Below are 14156 nucleotides of genomic sequence, written 5' to 3' on the forward strand. Positions count from 1 at the left end.
TAGTTTTTACAATTGAACAATTTATACAAATAAGAGAGAAGTGCAATATATGTGGTTATATGTATGTATGTATATATGTGGTTATATGTATATATGTATGTATGTACATATATACTTTATTGAAAAAAACCAGTATAACAATGAATATACATATGTATATTACAGAATTTTTTTTTGTAAAATCAGACTTTATAAAAAGCTTTAGTCTTTTTAGTTTAAAGTTTAGTTAAAGTATCTTAATATATTTTTTATAAAAAAGAATTAAATTTAAAAATGCTACATTAAAACACATGCATATATATATATATACAATATATATATACATTTAACTTGATTTGGAATGTCCAAAGTCAGGAAACTTCGACTGTCCTTGTTGAATCTCGATATCCATACTTTCGCTATCCCATTTAATCGAAGAAAATGTTTGTAAATCTGCTAGTATATTTTGCCCTTGTTGTATAATCTCCAAGCCAAAGCTTGTACTGGAAGTCTGTGGTTCTTCGGTTTGCATCGTGGAATCCGAATTCGGTGAATTTGGAGGCGTTTTTCGCAATCTCTTATAGTCTGACAGTCTGTTCAATGATACTTGATCCACGCACACAGCCTGTGTCGTATGTCGTGTTTTGTACAATATCGGGCAGCCTAGATCGCCTTTCAAACTTAGACTGTATAAGTTGGCAAGTCGACGTAGCTTTTCTCGTTCGGGTTGTCGCATGGGATGCAGTTTCAGCTCGCTCTGAGTGGGATCTTGCAGGAATCGTGAGACTTTCTCATTAGCCGATGTTATAATGGAATAACCTGGTTTGTTATCAACGTGACGTCGTCCAGCGCGAATCTCTCTACCACTAAGATATACTTCACGAATACGTTGTATTTTTTGTTTATAATTCTTCTTGGTTTCAGCTACCGAGTGATCGCCATGCAATATCATTTGAAGAGTCGAATCTGACGTGGTTTTATCGTCACTGGTGCTATCTCCATCGTCCCGCCAACTCGACTCTCCGATCCAATCCGACTGTTCATCATCTCCTGCAAAAAAAGATTAGATATTTAATTTGTCTAATAATTTACACAATATGTCCATTATATTCCAAGCAATTCATGAAATCTTCAAGTCCAGTATACCTTCTCTATCCTCGTCATTAGTAATGAGACCTGCTTCTGAATCGCTAGACGAAATGCTTGAACTAGATATACGCGAATGATCTACACTATCTTCGCCTTGCATTTTACCTCGATTTTTCGGCTTCGCACTTTTAGTTGGCTTAGATATTCTCATCTCGCAATCTATGGAACGTTCCCTACACGATCTCTTACGTTTTCCGCACCTGAAACGTGAATATTATATGAATTTACTTATCACATCTTATTGTATATGGAGAAAAAAAATTATACTTTATTTTCTTACCATATAGCGCTATATCTATTTTTACAATCATTTCGAAAAATACGTTTTTTCCCACTGAATGTTGAAGTTGACATAATTGCCACTGCTTGAGAAGTGGATGCATTAGAGTCAGAATCAATAGCCATTTTTTTAAATTTTCTCTTGCGTCTTGTGTTTGCTCTTGGTACAAAATTTTCATTTACCGAATCACTCTCGATGTTACTTGCATTATTTAAGTTTGAGAAATGTGCAAAACGTTTGGTCTGATTTGTATCATCGCTGTCAGATTGGTATTTTGAAACATTGGCAGTTTTTGAAATGCGAATTTCACATATAGAAGATGAGCTGTCATCTGAATGTTTGTTCATACTCAAAGCCGCTGCAAAGTATACTTATCAGTTACTCATTATATTTTATAGTAAATTGTATATTACTTTAATTCCCAAAGATCACATGATTATAAAATTGACTTCTTTATGTTGCAAAAATTGATTTTTACAAAGAGATAGAGAGAGAGATAATTTTTTCTCTAATAGTAGACATAGAAAATTGTTAATTGTGTAAGTGTAATTGATATGCTATATTATTTTCATGTTAGAGTGCATAAGATATAATATTTTGATGTTAACATTTCATTGATACTTTTTGAGCAAAAAATTAATTTTTAATATTGTTTAATTTTATTCCCTTACACTTACGAATATTCCCCGTAGAGCGAGCTCTTCTCCTGATGCCCCATCTGCGTCTGAGATTTACACTGCTGCTGCTTTCCTCAAGTGCCAAAGTCAAATCGTGCACAAGGGCCTCCATTTTTACTCTTAAATCCGCTGGTACAGCTTTGAAAACACGCTCCATTTGAAGGATGCGGTTTTTACTGGAAAGCAAATTGTATTGATTATTTATTCTATTTAATTAGTATTAGTATTAGTATATAAATTAACATTCCTTCATCTCCTTTTAGTTTATTAGTATAATTAGTCTCCATATTTTTTATTATATCTAGTCTAAATACACATTTTTCAATAATGTAACATATATTGATTCAACTTTGTACAAGAAATTTTTTTTGAACGTTATTCACATTTTTCTATCAAAGTTTCTACATTGATTTTTGCCAGACCAGAGTTGCGACTAATTCACGATCCATTTTTAGAGATAACGCCTCGATAGCAGATCATTGATGTCCGAGTAGAAAGTCACACATAGGGAGATCGAAAAGGACTATCGGATCTACGATACGTATATCGTCAATCATCGAGGAGGGGGCCAAAACAAATCGTGATTGCGTCGGCTTTTAACTTTCGTATGACAATACGTAACATCCTGCTGCTCACCTCTTACAAGTAATGTCCATGAGAACCTCGCCTCAAAAATGTCTCATTGTTAAAGTCGATCTACTTGTCGACCGACAATGAAGGGAACAAAAGATCGCGCGGCGTCTCGAATGTCAGATCTGTCAAAACTATCAATTGTCAAACTTCACCGTATGTTTAATTGCACACCGTAGCGAGTCGTATCTACACAAAAGTAGATACATATATATATGTGTACATATGTATAGAAACGGTATACGTTTATTTACGCATAATGCGTGCGATGGAGCAACGCACATAGTTTCGTGAGAATCCGCCTTGAGGAATTCCATTATACGCGTCATCGTAGCTCGTCCTTCGTGTCGACGAGGAAGAACAACAAGCTTCGCATCGCACCTTTAAGTTTCGTTCTTGCTTTTTTTTTCATACAATTCTATTATATGCAAATGCGCACGAAAAAAATAGCATACGGACGCGTAATTTCGACCTTCGTTACAGACGCCATTTCCAAGCGAGTTCTTTTTAGATATCGCGATCGCCCGCGTTCCAAAAGTCACCGAAAAAAGGGTCGTTCATGCGCGTGCGGCTTGAGGTGGCGCTTAAAAGGCGGCATGCGCACATCTCCACGGTCATTTCCGGTACTCCGTCGCGCGGACAGACGCTCCGTGGATGCTCCGTGGTTGTCGTGGTCGATTTTTTGCTCGAGATCCGCGTGTATCGGCGTGACGCTCGGACGGGGTGACGGTGTCGTCGCGCGCGGGGGTGCGGGCGTGGGCGGTGCGTGATGCAGGAACGCGTATGCGGACGTGTCGCGCGACGAGTCGAGCGACGATCGCGGGGTTGTGTAAATAGCGCGTAGTGGTCATTGCGCACGTCCGGTGCGCATCCGCGGGCCAGATGAGCGCGGGATCGCGGCGGGCAGACGCGAGGGGACTGTAGCGTGCGAGAGAGAGAGGGAAGGGAAGGGGGAGGAAAAAGGAGTGAGATAGATGGACTGACTGTGCGGTGTCTCTTTGTGCGATAGCCAGCGATCTATTTTGACGGTACTCTGTAGTGAACGACGACGATAATTGACGACGACGAGCGACGCGCGAGATATTGTGTCGATCGGCGCGGAAATAGTGGCGCTTTTACGAGACGTGGACCGAGGCCTCGTTTCGGCGATTGAGTCGCCGTGATGGACGGCGCGAACTTGAATGGCGGGAACGCCGAAGTATCGCGCGAGGATTCTAACCTCGAAAGCGGCGACGGCGGTGTTACCGCTGTTACCGTGCCAATGGAGGACTCGTCGAGTAAGACGGCCGCCGGAGGTAACGCGGACACGCAGGAGGTTAACGGCGACCTGAAGGGCTCGGCCAAGAAACACGGCGCGCCCTTTCCGCGTAGGAAGATGAAGAAGCTCAAGGCCAACTCCACGAGCACCACCGAGAGCGACGCGCCGGAGCCGCTCGGGACGAGGGGACGCAAGCGTAAATTTTCGGAGCTCGACGACGGCAGCTCCGAGGATTCGGAGTTCAATGGCTTCGATTCCAAGGGGATCGAGTTGCAGCCGGGTAGTCACGTTCTGAAGAAGCTCATTGGTAATATTCGTTATTATGTTATTAGGTTTTGAAACAAAGAGATAATTGTCTTCTTTTTTTTTGTTGAAAATATTTTTTTCTTTTATTTTTTTCTTTTTTATAGAATTATTTTCCCCGAAAATCATTGGAAAAATTCATAATCACTTTTTTAATGAGATTTATCTGAATATTTTTTTGTTTAGACTTAATATCTTTTGTTACTGTACCTGAAACTTTTGACACTGAAGAATCATATAAAGCTAGTGTTGAAAAATTAATAATAAGTAGATGAGAAATATCACAAATAAGGATTTAAATGAAAATTAAAATGTAATATATTATTACTTTTTTTTATAAAGTATAGCAATTATTTATCTTCTTTATAGTAGTTTAATAATATGTATATATGTATATATGTGTATAAATGTAAATAAGGTTTACATAGTAAATGAGTAATTTTTATTATATAATAATTGTTTTTAATATTTTGAAAATAATTGCTAAACTATACAACAAAATATTAGCAACAAAATTTAAAAAATAGAATAAATTTAATAAAATATTATACTATATTTTTTATTATGATGCAATAGATTATTTAATTTCATTATAGAAAGGTTGAAAAAATTTTATATGCATTGTTGCGATATTTGTATTATTCTTATCAAAATGATTCTTATTTTAATATAAAAAATTTCAGAATTACAAATTTTTTATGTATTTTATCGTAGCTGAAGCTGAAATGGCAGAAGCCCAACTTATAAAACGTGTTAGATATTCAAGGAGCTTTGATATTAAAGGAAAAAGAGAAGATGATCAGGATTCTGACGATATGAAACCCTATATTTATGACACAGATAGTTTGGAACATTTAAGTATAGGAAAAATTAAAAAGGAGAAGGAGTCTGACAAATCAGAAACAGATTCCATTGATATACCAAATAGCATAGATTCTGAAGTGGAACCAAACAAAATTGAAATAACTTCCATTAGATCAGCAAATTCGTCATCAGCTGCAAGTAGTCCATCTGCGATATCGCAAAAATCAAAAAGTAGTCGCGTTTCTGTTGGCACCAGTTCAGGAGGAAAACAAAAGGCTCCTGTCGATATGTCAAATCCGTTATACAAAGAACCATTTAAATATGGATGGAAGCGAGAGCTAGTATTTAGAGCAAGTAATGATTCTTCCTTTAAAAGGATGGCTGATATATATTATTATACACCAAAGGGTAAAAAAGTCAGGAGTTTTAGAGAGGTTGCAGAATCTCGTAAGTATATAGTGGAAAGCAATGTATAACTTTAATTATATATTTGAATATATTAAAATATATAATTAACGGAATTAATTTTTATTTTACAGTTAGTTCAAAAGAGTTGACCATTGACAACTTTACATTCTTCAAAGAACCTATTGGACTTAATGATCCTGAAAAGGAAATTGTCCGACATGCTAAAAGAATAGGAGTATGTTTTTAGAGATTTTACATTTAAGTTTTAACCATTATAAAATATTGCTCTTTTAAATAATGTATTAATTTGTTCTTTTATAAAGAGTTTTTCTAAAAAAAGCTTGGTATCTATTGATGTTGCAGAGCTCAGGAGGATTCGCACCAGGAAGAAAGTCTCTTAGTAATAAGAAAGCCACACCAACGAGAAAACCAGTACAAGAACCTGTGGCAAAGAAAACAGTACAAGAGCCTACAACAAGAAAATCACAACAAGAAAATACAGCAAAGAAACCAGTACAGGAATCTCCTGTTCCTGTTTCTGTACCTGTTGCAGAAGTTTCAAAATCTGCTCCTGCACCTGTTCCAGTGTCTACAAAAGCTACGCCCAAATCGACAAAAGCATCAGCCTCTCCGACATATAAGACAAAAGCAGCTGCAAAGAAAACTCCTCAAATAAGTATGTTTTTATACTTAAAAATTATACTTGTCACATATACATTATGCTATTTTTTTATACTGGTTTTTATATTCTGTTCAATATATATTATCATAATTTAACATTTTGCAAATATGAGAAGTTATAGTTACATTAATATATTTCCATTACATTCTATTACATTAATATTACAATATGACAATATAACAAATTACAATTACAATTTGAAAATATAAAAATTTCTATGCTATCTATGTTAATTTTTATTCTCCTTTCTCTTATACATATTTTTAAATTCATATAATTACTATATGAGATAAAAGTATTTTCCGAGCAAATTATAAAATCAATTTTCATAAATTTATCTTAAAATCTGCATAATAGAAATGAAACCACCAGTCGAAGAGAGTGAGATGCTTCCACCTCAGCGAAGTACCGCAAATACAAGACGGAGTCAGCAAGTAGTCGAAAAGGTTACTTCTGTCAAAACTAAAAGATTACTAACGTAAGTATTTTAATAATTTAATTTAACTTTTATTATTAGCATGTAATCTATTATATTTTGAATGCATTTAGTCAGAAAGATAATACACAAAAAAAAATCATATATATATATTTTTTAAATGTATTTTATTAAATACGTGAAATGATTTTGCATATTGCATACGCAGATATATGGATTATACAAATAATTAAGAATATTATAATATATAGAAAATTTTTTGAAATATAATAAGAAAAATTATAAGAAATTTTTTAAATATTTAAAACATTCTGATATGTCCACATTAATATTAAATATAAAAAAATATTTTGGTGTGTATATATATATATATATATATATATATATATATATATATCAATACTGAAAACTTTATTGTCTAATAATATATTAACAATTAAAAATTAAAATTTACAATTTTTTTCAATTTAATTATCGAATATATACATATATAATATTATTGTAGTGCAATATATATTTTGTATGTGATTTTGTGTGTTAATTTATTTAATTTATATAATATTTTGTATGTGTTTGAGAAAGAAAATTTAGAGAAATCTTAACTTTAGTCAATGAATCACACAGTTTAATTTCTATTTGTTTTTTTAGTGGAGTTCTGCATTTCATGTTTTGTGTGGAAGTAGAAAATAAAATGCATTATTAAGTTTTGTTTTATATAAAACCCTAAGTTTATGCAAATCCATAGATTTTGCATATTGCATATCCAAGTATATGGATTATAAAAGATAATTGGAATATTACTTTAATATATGCATGCAGTATAATATGAATATACCAAAGTTATTATCTTTAAATAGAAGAGCTTTTTTTGCCTATAATTTTTATAACTATTTTTCCTTTTGATCCTTTTCGTATATCCTTAATATGGCAATCTTGTGTTTTTTTCCTGTATCCCTTTCCCCTCTTCAACGCACATCTTACAGGCCTAAAGTTCAAGAGCCATGCAGCATAAGATGTTCAACAAGTATGGGATTAATACCAAGCTTACAATGTCGAGTCTGTCTCTGTTTATATCATCCTGAATGTGTTGATGGCATGGAATTTGCAGGCAGTGATGAATATGTCTGTAAGGTAGGTTTATTTATATACTAGAAGGACTTTTTGAAGGACTTGCTATGTATCTTTGTATAAAGCATTATTTGAAAAATTTGTTTATTAGTGTGTGAAAAAAGAGTTTAGAAAATTAAATCCATTATTTATTTATTTATTCACATGTTTATTATCTCTTTAGAATATTTGTTTCTATAGAATATTAAAAAATTAATTAATTTTGAAAGTAATTTAAATCGACCACACTGGCAATTTATTGGTTGAAAATGTCACAACGTTTCGACCATGGGTTTTGGTCCTTATCAAGTGAACTACAATAAATAAATTACAATAAAATGTGAACAAAAAAGGAAAAAAAAAATTATATACATACAGTGTCTTAGGTAACTAATACATGGTGAGAAAAAAAGAAATCACTGTGTCAAAATTCAGTCATGTCAACCTCTCGATCCAACACAAAGAGAAAGACTAAACCACCTTTATTAGTCTATCATAAATATTGTTTAAACTTTCAGTGTCCTTTTGTAAGTTAACAGTGTTGTCAAACTTTTTGATGAAAAACATTTCAGCAATTTCTCTCTTTCTCACATGTCTCTCATTGTGCAGAATAACCGGTGTTGACCAATCGAAGTCATGATTAAGTTCCAATTTATGTTTGCTAACCACAGAAAGATTGCTTTCGTGCAATTTAATGTTGTTGCAATGTTCTTTGACACGAGTGCCTAAATGTCGTTTTGTTTGGCCAATGTATGACATATTACAATTTTTACAGTCTAACTTGTAAACAACTTCAGTCCTGCTGTTAATAGGCAATCTATCTTTCCCATGTTTAATTAATGCATTCAGTTTATTAGGTACATTATAGACAACATTAAGACCTACATTTTTGAAAAGGCGACTGATCTCATCACTCAAGCCCTCCACAAACGGTAAAGAAATGTAAAAAGATGTAGTCGCATTATCACATTCCATATTTACATTATCGCGATGTTTTAAAAATTCTAGTCTTTTTTTAACGTAACGGTTAATAATTTGAGTTGGAAAACAGTTGTTGGAAAGAATCCGTTTAATAATATCAATGTTCTTAGAATGAAATCGAACGTCGGATAATAAAATAGCGCGGTCAACAAGATTATAAATGGTGTTCATTTTATATTTAAACGGATGTTTGGAATAAAAATTAATGTATCTATTAGAACAAGTAGGTTTCCTGTACCAATCGGTCAAAAGCCGACCTTCCAAACGAATATCTGTGGTTAGCAAACATAAATTGGAACTTAATCATGACTTCGATTGGTCAACACCGGTTATTCTGCACAATGAGAGACATGTGAGAAAGAGAGAAATTGCTGAAATGTTTTTCATCAAAAAGTTTGACAACACTGTTAACTTACAAAAGGACACTGAAAGTTTAAACAATATTTATGTTAGACTAATAAAGGTGGTTTAGTCTTTCTCTTTGTGTTGGATCGAGAGGTTGACATGACTGAATTTTGACACATTGATTTCTTTTTTCTCACCATGTATTAGTTATCTAAGACACTGTATGTATATAATTTTTTTTTCCTTTTTTGTTCACATTTTATTGTAATTTATTTATTGTAGTTCACTTGATAAGGACCAAAACCCATGATCGAAAGGTTGTAACATTTTCAACCAATAAATTGCCAGTGTGGTCGATTTAAATTACTTTCATTTATTTTATCTACTGGCGACGTTCAAGAATTTATCATTAATTAATTTTGAACTACTGCAGGTGTTAAAATTTTTTATGATATTAAATCAAGATATGTACAATACTTCAAAAATTGCTAAAGTCAAAAATATATTTTGTGACAAATATATTGATTTTAATTGGTTTCTATATACTTGTGTTAATAAAAATTATCAAATTGAAATGTGATAATCTTTATAATACATAGGAATAAATTTGTTGTAGAATTGTCAGCCGGATACTAAAGAATCTCATACGCCGAACAATCCATCTTTAACACCACCGCCATTGATCCCAATTAGTATGTTAGGTGCACAAAATGCAAAATCGAAACATCAGACTAATTCATCTCCTCCAAAATTACAAAGAATTCCAAAATCTGATAGTGCAGATGCACAAACGAGAAATTCTTTAAAAAATATCAAAATACCATCCGCAAACTCATCACCGTCAAATATAGATAAAAAGGAAAGCACTTGGTTCCCTCAAACCGAAAATGAATTTTTGCAAAGTCACGATGGTACTATGCCGAAACCAGCGCAAAATATCGCTTTAATGGGTGGCAAAAGATACATTGTAGTACCGAAAAATAATGCAATGGCAGTTCAACCAGCCATAACAATGAGACCGGACAAGATTGGCGATAAACCGCCAATGCTTCAAGATGGTTCACTTACTGATATTTCAAATACTGTAGACAATTCTATTACAAAGTTACGTGCACCTTCATCGAAACATTTAAATATTGATCTACCGGAAAAAGTAAATGTTACGTCTGATAAAGATATTTCAAAAGATACAGCACATCTAATAGACCTTGCATCTTCAGTTACCACTGAGATAACAGAGACATTAGATAATAAAAATAATAAGGATAGTAAAGATATTCCTAAGGAAGATAAAGCAGTTGATAAAATATTAGAAAATAAATCTTTTACTGCCGACATAGATTATGTGCCTGAAGAGAAAAAACCTGAAAAGAAAAAAACAGATATAGATCGTAGATTATCCGAAAATAAATCTGCATCTATACCAGTACATACAACAGATACTAGAGATACTCTTGAAGCAAAGTCTGAACCAATTAAAGCAGCTCGTCGACAATCGTTATCAAGTAAAGTGGGTACAGTAACAAAAATTAAAAACAACAGCAAGTAAGTGTAAATCCTCGAAACACGTAGACATTTTTATATTTTGTCCCTTATTTAAGATGCTTTTTCCAAGTAATTTAAGTTAAGGCAACTCTCTTTTGAGGTTTTGGCAGTTGCTTTGTACATATTGTATTTACAAAGTTTATAAATACTCTTTCTATAATAATCCACACATGCTTCTAAATGCTCGATAAAAATTATATAAAACTTTCTTATATTCTCTTTTATTTTTAGCTTAATTATACATTATAGATTTTACGTTTTATAGCAACACATTTCATTATAAATTTTATAAACGTGCAAAAATATATAAAATTGTAAATGCAATATATACTGATATGTTTGTTATATTTGGAAATATGAAAATCTCGAATATGTTAAAAATGAATTTGATTTTATCTTATGATCGAAGCACACTGCCTTAGCTTCTTAGAAATGCGGCCAAATTTTCAACAAATATGAAAGATAAATAAGATGTGCACCTGTTGATTCTGACGGTATTTTTTTGTAATTGTAGTATCAAAGTAAATTAATTCTCGCGCGCGCGCAATTTACTATTAAAATGCACATTTATATATAAATGTTTACATTCATGCTGCAATTACAAATAAAGCTACTGATAAGTGCTTCAGTGGAAAAAATCTAATTCATTTTTACTTTTTATATTTGCAGATATAAAGACATGTGTGCGAGCTGAAACAAAAACTCTTAGTGCGTTTTCCCATAAATTCTCACAATCCTTTTCGTCCTGCAATCCTACATTCATTTTTATATTTTTATATTTGTTTCTTTGTTTTAAGCCTTACCACTTTGTTGATAGGAACATATAAATTTTCAATCAGGGATTATTTTTTCGGAGGCTTTTAAAGGCATATACCGAAAATTGTACTATCAGATGTAACTGCACTAACAGATATAATTTTTCTAATTGCGCCTTTAAAAATCTTCTTAAAAATAAACTTTTGTCGTTATAACACAAATAAATAAATTATTTATGATGTGAGATCGAGCATTTCTTTAAATTGTACGTTTTCTTCTTTCGATATTTTCAGGAGGAAGCAAAACCAGCAGGAAATGGAACAGCAGCAAAATTTTATGAGTTCAGTTTGCGCTGGTTACCACGCCCTATTGCGTATTTTCCAATATCTTAAGGTACAAGAACTGCTGCGGGCTGCACGAGTTTGCAAGATGTGGCATGATCTCGCAGCTCATCCATCTCTGTGGAAGACAGTGCGTATGAAGAATAGCCAGGTTACTGATTGGGACGGTCTAGCGGAAACATTACAGAGACGCGGTACACAACACCTAGATCTTAGAAAAATGTTAGTCGCTGGTGAATCTGACAACGTTTGGAGAAAGTTCTTGACTATTGTCCCGCGAGTGACCAGTCTCGTCAAACTCGAGCTATGCAGATGTCCCGTTATGGTGGTCGAAGAAGTTATTAAGAGCTGTCCTCAGTTGGAGGTACTGAGTGCAATGTCGATTAAGTGTGATTCTCTCAACTTGGAATCGATTGGGAACCTGAGTCGGTGCCAAGAAATCAGACTCAAAGCAATAAGCGGGATGTCATTGCAACAAGATCTTACACCTCTACAGAATTTAATACATTTGACGCAACTGGTGAGGCTTAATATTTGATGTAATTTTTATTGAAACATTTATATATATATTTTATATATAATACATATGATTTCTCTTGTTATGTACAGAGTTTGACATCAGTTAAAGAACTTGGAAAGAAGAAAATTGATGTTATACAAGTATTGACAAATCTAGAGACATTAGAATTGGGTGAATGCTCTGATTTTCCTGACAAGTTTGGAACTAACGTTTTAATTAAATTAAATAAATTGGAACGCCTCAGACTTGAAAAGGGTCAAGGATCCTGTTGTACATTTGACATTCTTGAAGGTATATCAAAAATGGAAAATCTCTGTCAGCTGGAATTGGTCAATTTTGATGTGAAGAATGGGTTTGACAAGTGTCTTGCTAATTGTAAAAACATCAAGAGGTTACTAATCATACCAACTTACATATCCCAATCGGCAACAACTAATAATATGGTGCTCAGAGGCGTCACAGAATTGTCAAACAACCTGACACATTTCATATGGGGTGTTACCCTTGAATTGCTCAGGGTTACAGAACTGTTTGTTGATCAGTGCAATCTTATGAATAAACAGGTTACTGGAGATTCTATACCAGTTTTAAAACCGGTCCCCTGCTTACGATTAATCGCAGATGTTGAAGACGAAAATGAGATAAACCAAACAGGTATATTGGTTTATTAATTTTAATTATCTTGAGAGAAATTAATGTATATTTTCATTAATGTCTTTTATCTTACTACATATACATAATGAATCGTTATTTGATTATTTTGCAGAAAACGATAGACAACAGCCGCATCAGGCGAATCCGCAAGTCGACATCTTACCGTTACCACAATTACAAAAACTTCTTTTAACTGTGTTGCCCAGGACACGAGTTAAGATCTTGAAAATTCCCTTTCACGCCACATGGCGGCAAAGCATTTTAGATACCGCGGCGCAATAGAAGTGGATGCAGTGATACGAAAAGTTGGATAAAGCGAACAGACATTAAGAAATATACGAAAAATTCGGAAAATTTTGTAAAATTATATCTATACAATGTCTGTTCTCCAATTTTTGAATGGAAAATAACTTATATATTTATGTACCATGTCTGTTTTATAAAATCTTCAACGATTAATAACTCTTTACAACGTATCGGTACACACTGTACAGCGATGAGTCATTATGGTATATTTAATGCTTTTGTGATAAATACGCGGGACCATGTATGCGTATCGCACGCGTTCATCTTTGCTATGAAGTAAACATGATATGACACGTTTTGCTATCTTTGTGTGGATTAATTTAATCAAATAAAATTTTGACTTTTATATATTACAATTTTACTGTTTCATGTACGAAAGAGAGAGGAAATGGTATAGATCTGTATTTTATCGGAATTGCTGTGATGTGTACCTGCGTTGAAAGTAAGTAATCCGACAAGATTACATAGTAAACTTTTTAGATTCTTATGTGATAAGAAGTTAATACAAAACAATACTGTATGGCTTATCTGTAAGAAAAAGAATGCTAGGAGTGAAATGAATTGTTTCTTCAACTTTCTTGTTGATGCATTAGATTTTTTTTCCTTTTTTCTTTAGGATACTTGCAAAACAGTATCCAGAATTGAAAGATTAATTAGATTTATAACTTTACAGTATATAACGTCGAGTTTCAATTGGAGTAACAGAAAGTGTAAAATCGTGTGGTCTATATATATATACGGCTCTATCTAGAAGTTAGACTGTAAAAAAGTACCATATACATATACTTGTGACTGTATCTGTATCTTTAGTATATAATTAGGGTACGAGTTTTCCGCTGCAAAGAAATTACGGCAAAACTGTAGGTAGTATCGTGTAGAATGTGTAATATACTTATTATTTTATTGCACACAAACGCATAATCAAACATAACGTTATGAAGACATTCATTGATCGATATGTACCGAGTACAAAATGCGTATAACTGTAAGTTTTC

The 14156-nt window shown here is 33.2% G+C and overlaps 2 protein-coding genes across 6 annotated transcripts; one reads left to right on the forward strand and one right to left on the reverse strand.

The window, feature by feature from the left end:
* Nucleotides 1–76: 76 nt before the first annotated feature.
* On the reverse strand, nt 77–3223 carry LOC145976558 (G patch domain-containing protein 2-like). Of its 5 annotated transcripts, XM_083107747.1 has the most exons (6): nt 2998–3222; nt 2722–2904; nt 2080–2261; nt 1409–1766; nt 1126–1328; nt 77–1029 (listed from the first exon to the last, which is right to left on the reverse strand). In XM_083107747.1, exons 2-6 carry the CDS (start codon nt 2739–2741, stop codon nt 326–328), a joined length of 1467 nt encoding a protein of 488 aa, XP_082963873.1. In that variant the 5' UTR covers nt 2742–2904; nt 2998–3222; the 3' UTR covers nt 77–325. The 5 variants fall into 5 exon arrangements, with proteins under 5 accessions (XP_082963873.1, XP_082963876.1, XP_082963875.1 ...); XM_083107750.1 differs by having other exon boundaries at nt 2508–3223; XM_083107749.1 differs by having other exon boundaries at nt 2469–3223.
* LOC145976541 (uncharacterized) lies at nt 2437–13738 on the forward strand. The gene is made up of 10 exons (XM_083107711.1): nt 2437–4280; nt 4991–5527; nt 5620–5723; nt 5852–6164; nt 6528–6648; nt 7590–7737; nt 9656–10584; nt 11634–12201; nt 12291–12855; nt 12968–13738. The coding sequence occupies exons 1-10, from the start codon at nt 3878–3880 to the stop codon at nt 13135–13137; spliced, it is 3858 nt and encodes a 1285-aa protein (XP_082963837.1). The 5' UTR covers nt 2437–3877; the 3' UTR covers nt 13138–13738.
* Nucleotides 13739–14156: the final 418 nt, after the last annotated feature.

Source organism: Camponotus vicinus, unplaced genomic scaffold (genome assembly GCF_025532165.1).
Source record: "Camponotus vicinus isolate PSW18456_S1 unplaced genomic scaffold, iyCamVici1.0 SCAF_9, whole genome shotgun sequence".
Lineage (NCBI taxonomy): Eukaryota > Metazoa > Arthropoda > Insecta > Hymenoptera > Formicidae > Camponotus > Camponotus vicinus.

Excerpts from the sequence above, each read along its gene's own strand:
- LOC145976558 (XM_083107747.1), bottom strand. The coding sequence starts at position 2,741 with ATGGACATTACTTGTAAGAG. Across the intron at positions 1,767-2,079 it reads TACGGGGAATATTCGTAAGT|CGGCTTTGAGTATGAACAAA; the intron begins GTAAGGGAATAA and ends TATACTTTGCAG. Across the intron at positions 1,030-1,125 it reads TAATGACGAGGATAGAGAAG|GAGATGATGAACAGTCGGAT; the intron begins GTATACTGGACT and ends CTTTTTTTGCAG.
- LOC145976541 (XM_083107711.1), top strand. The coding sequence starts at position 3,878 with ATGGACGGCGCGAACTTGAATGGCGGGAACGCCGAAGTATCGCGCGAG. Across the intron at positions 6,165-6,527 it reads AAAGAAAACTCCTCAAATAA|AAATGAAACCACCAGTCGAA; the intron begins GTATGTTTTTAT and ends TCTGCATAATAG. Across the intron at positions 7,738-9,655 it reads GTGATGAATATGTCTGTAAG|AATTGTCAGCCGGATACTAA; the intron begins GTAGGTTTATTT and ends AATTTGTTGTAG.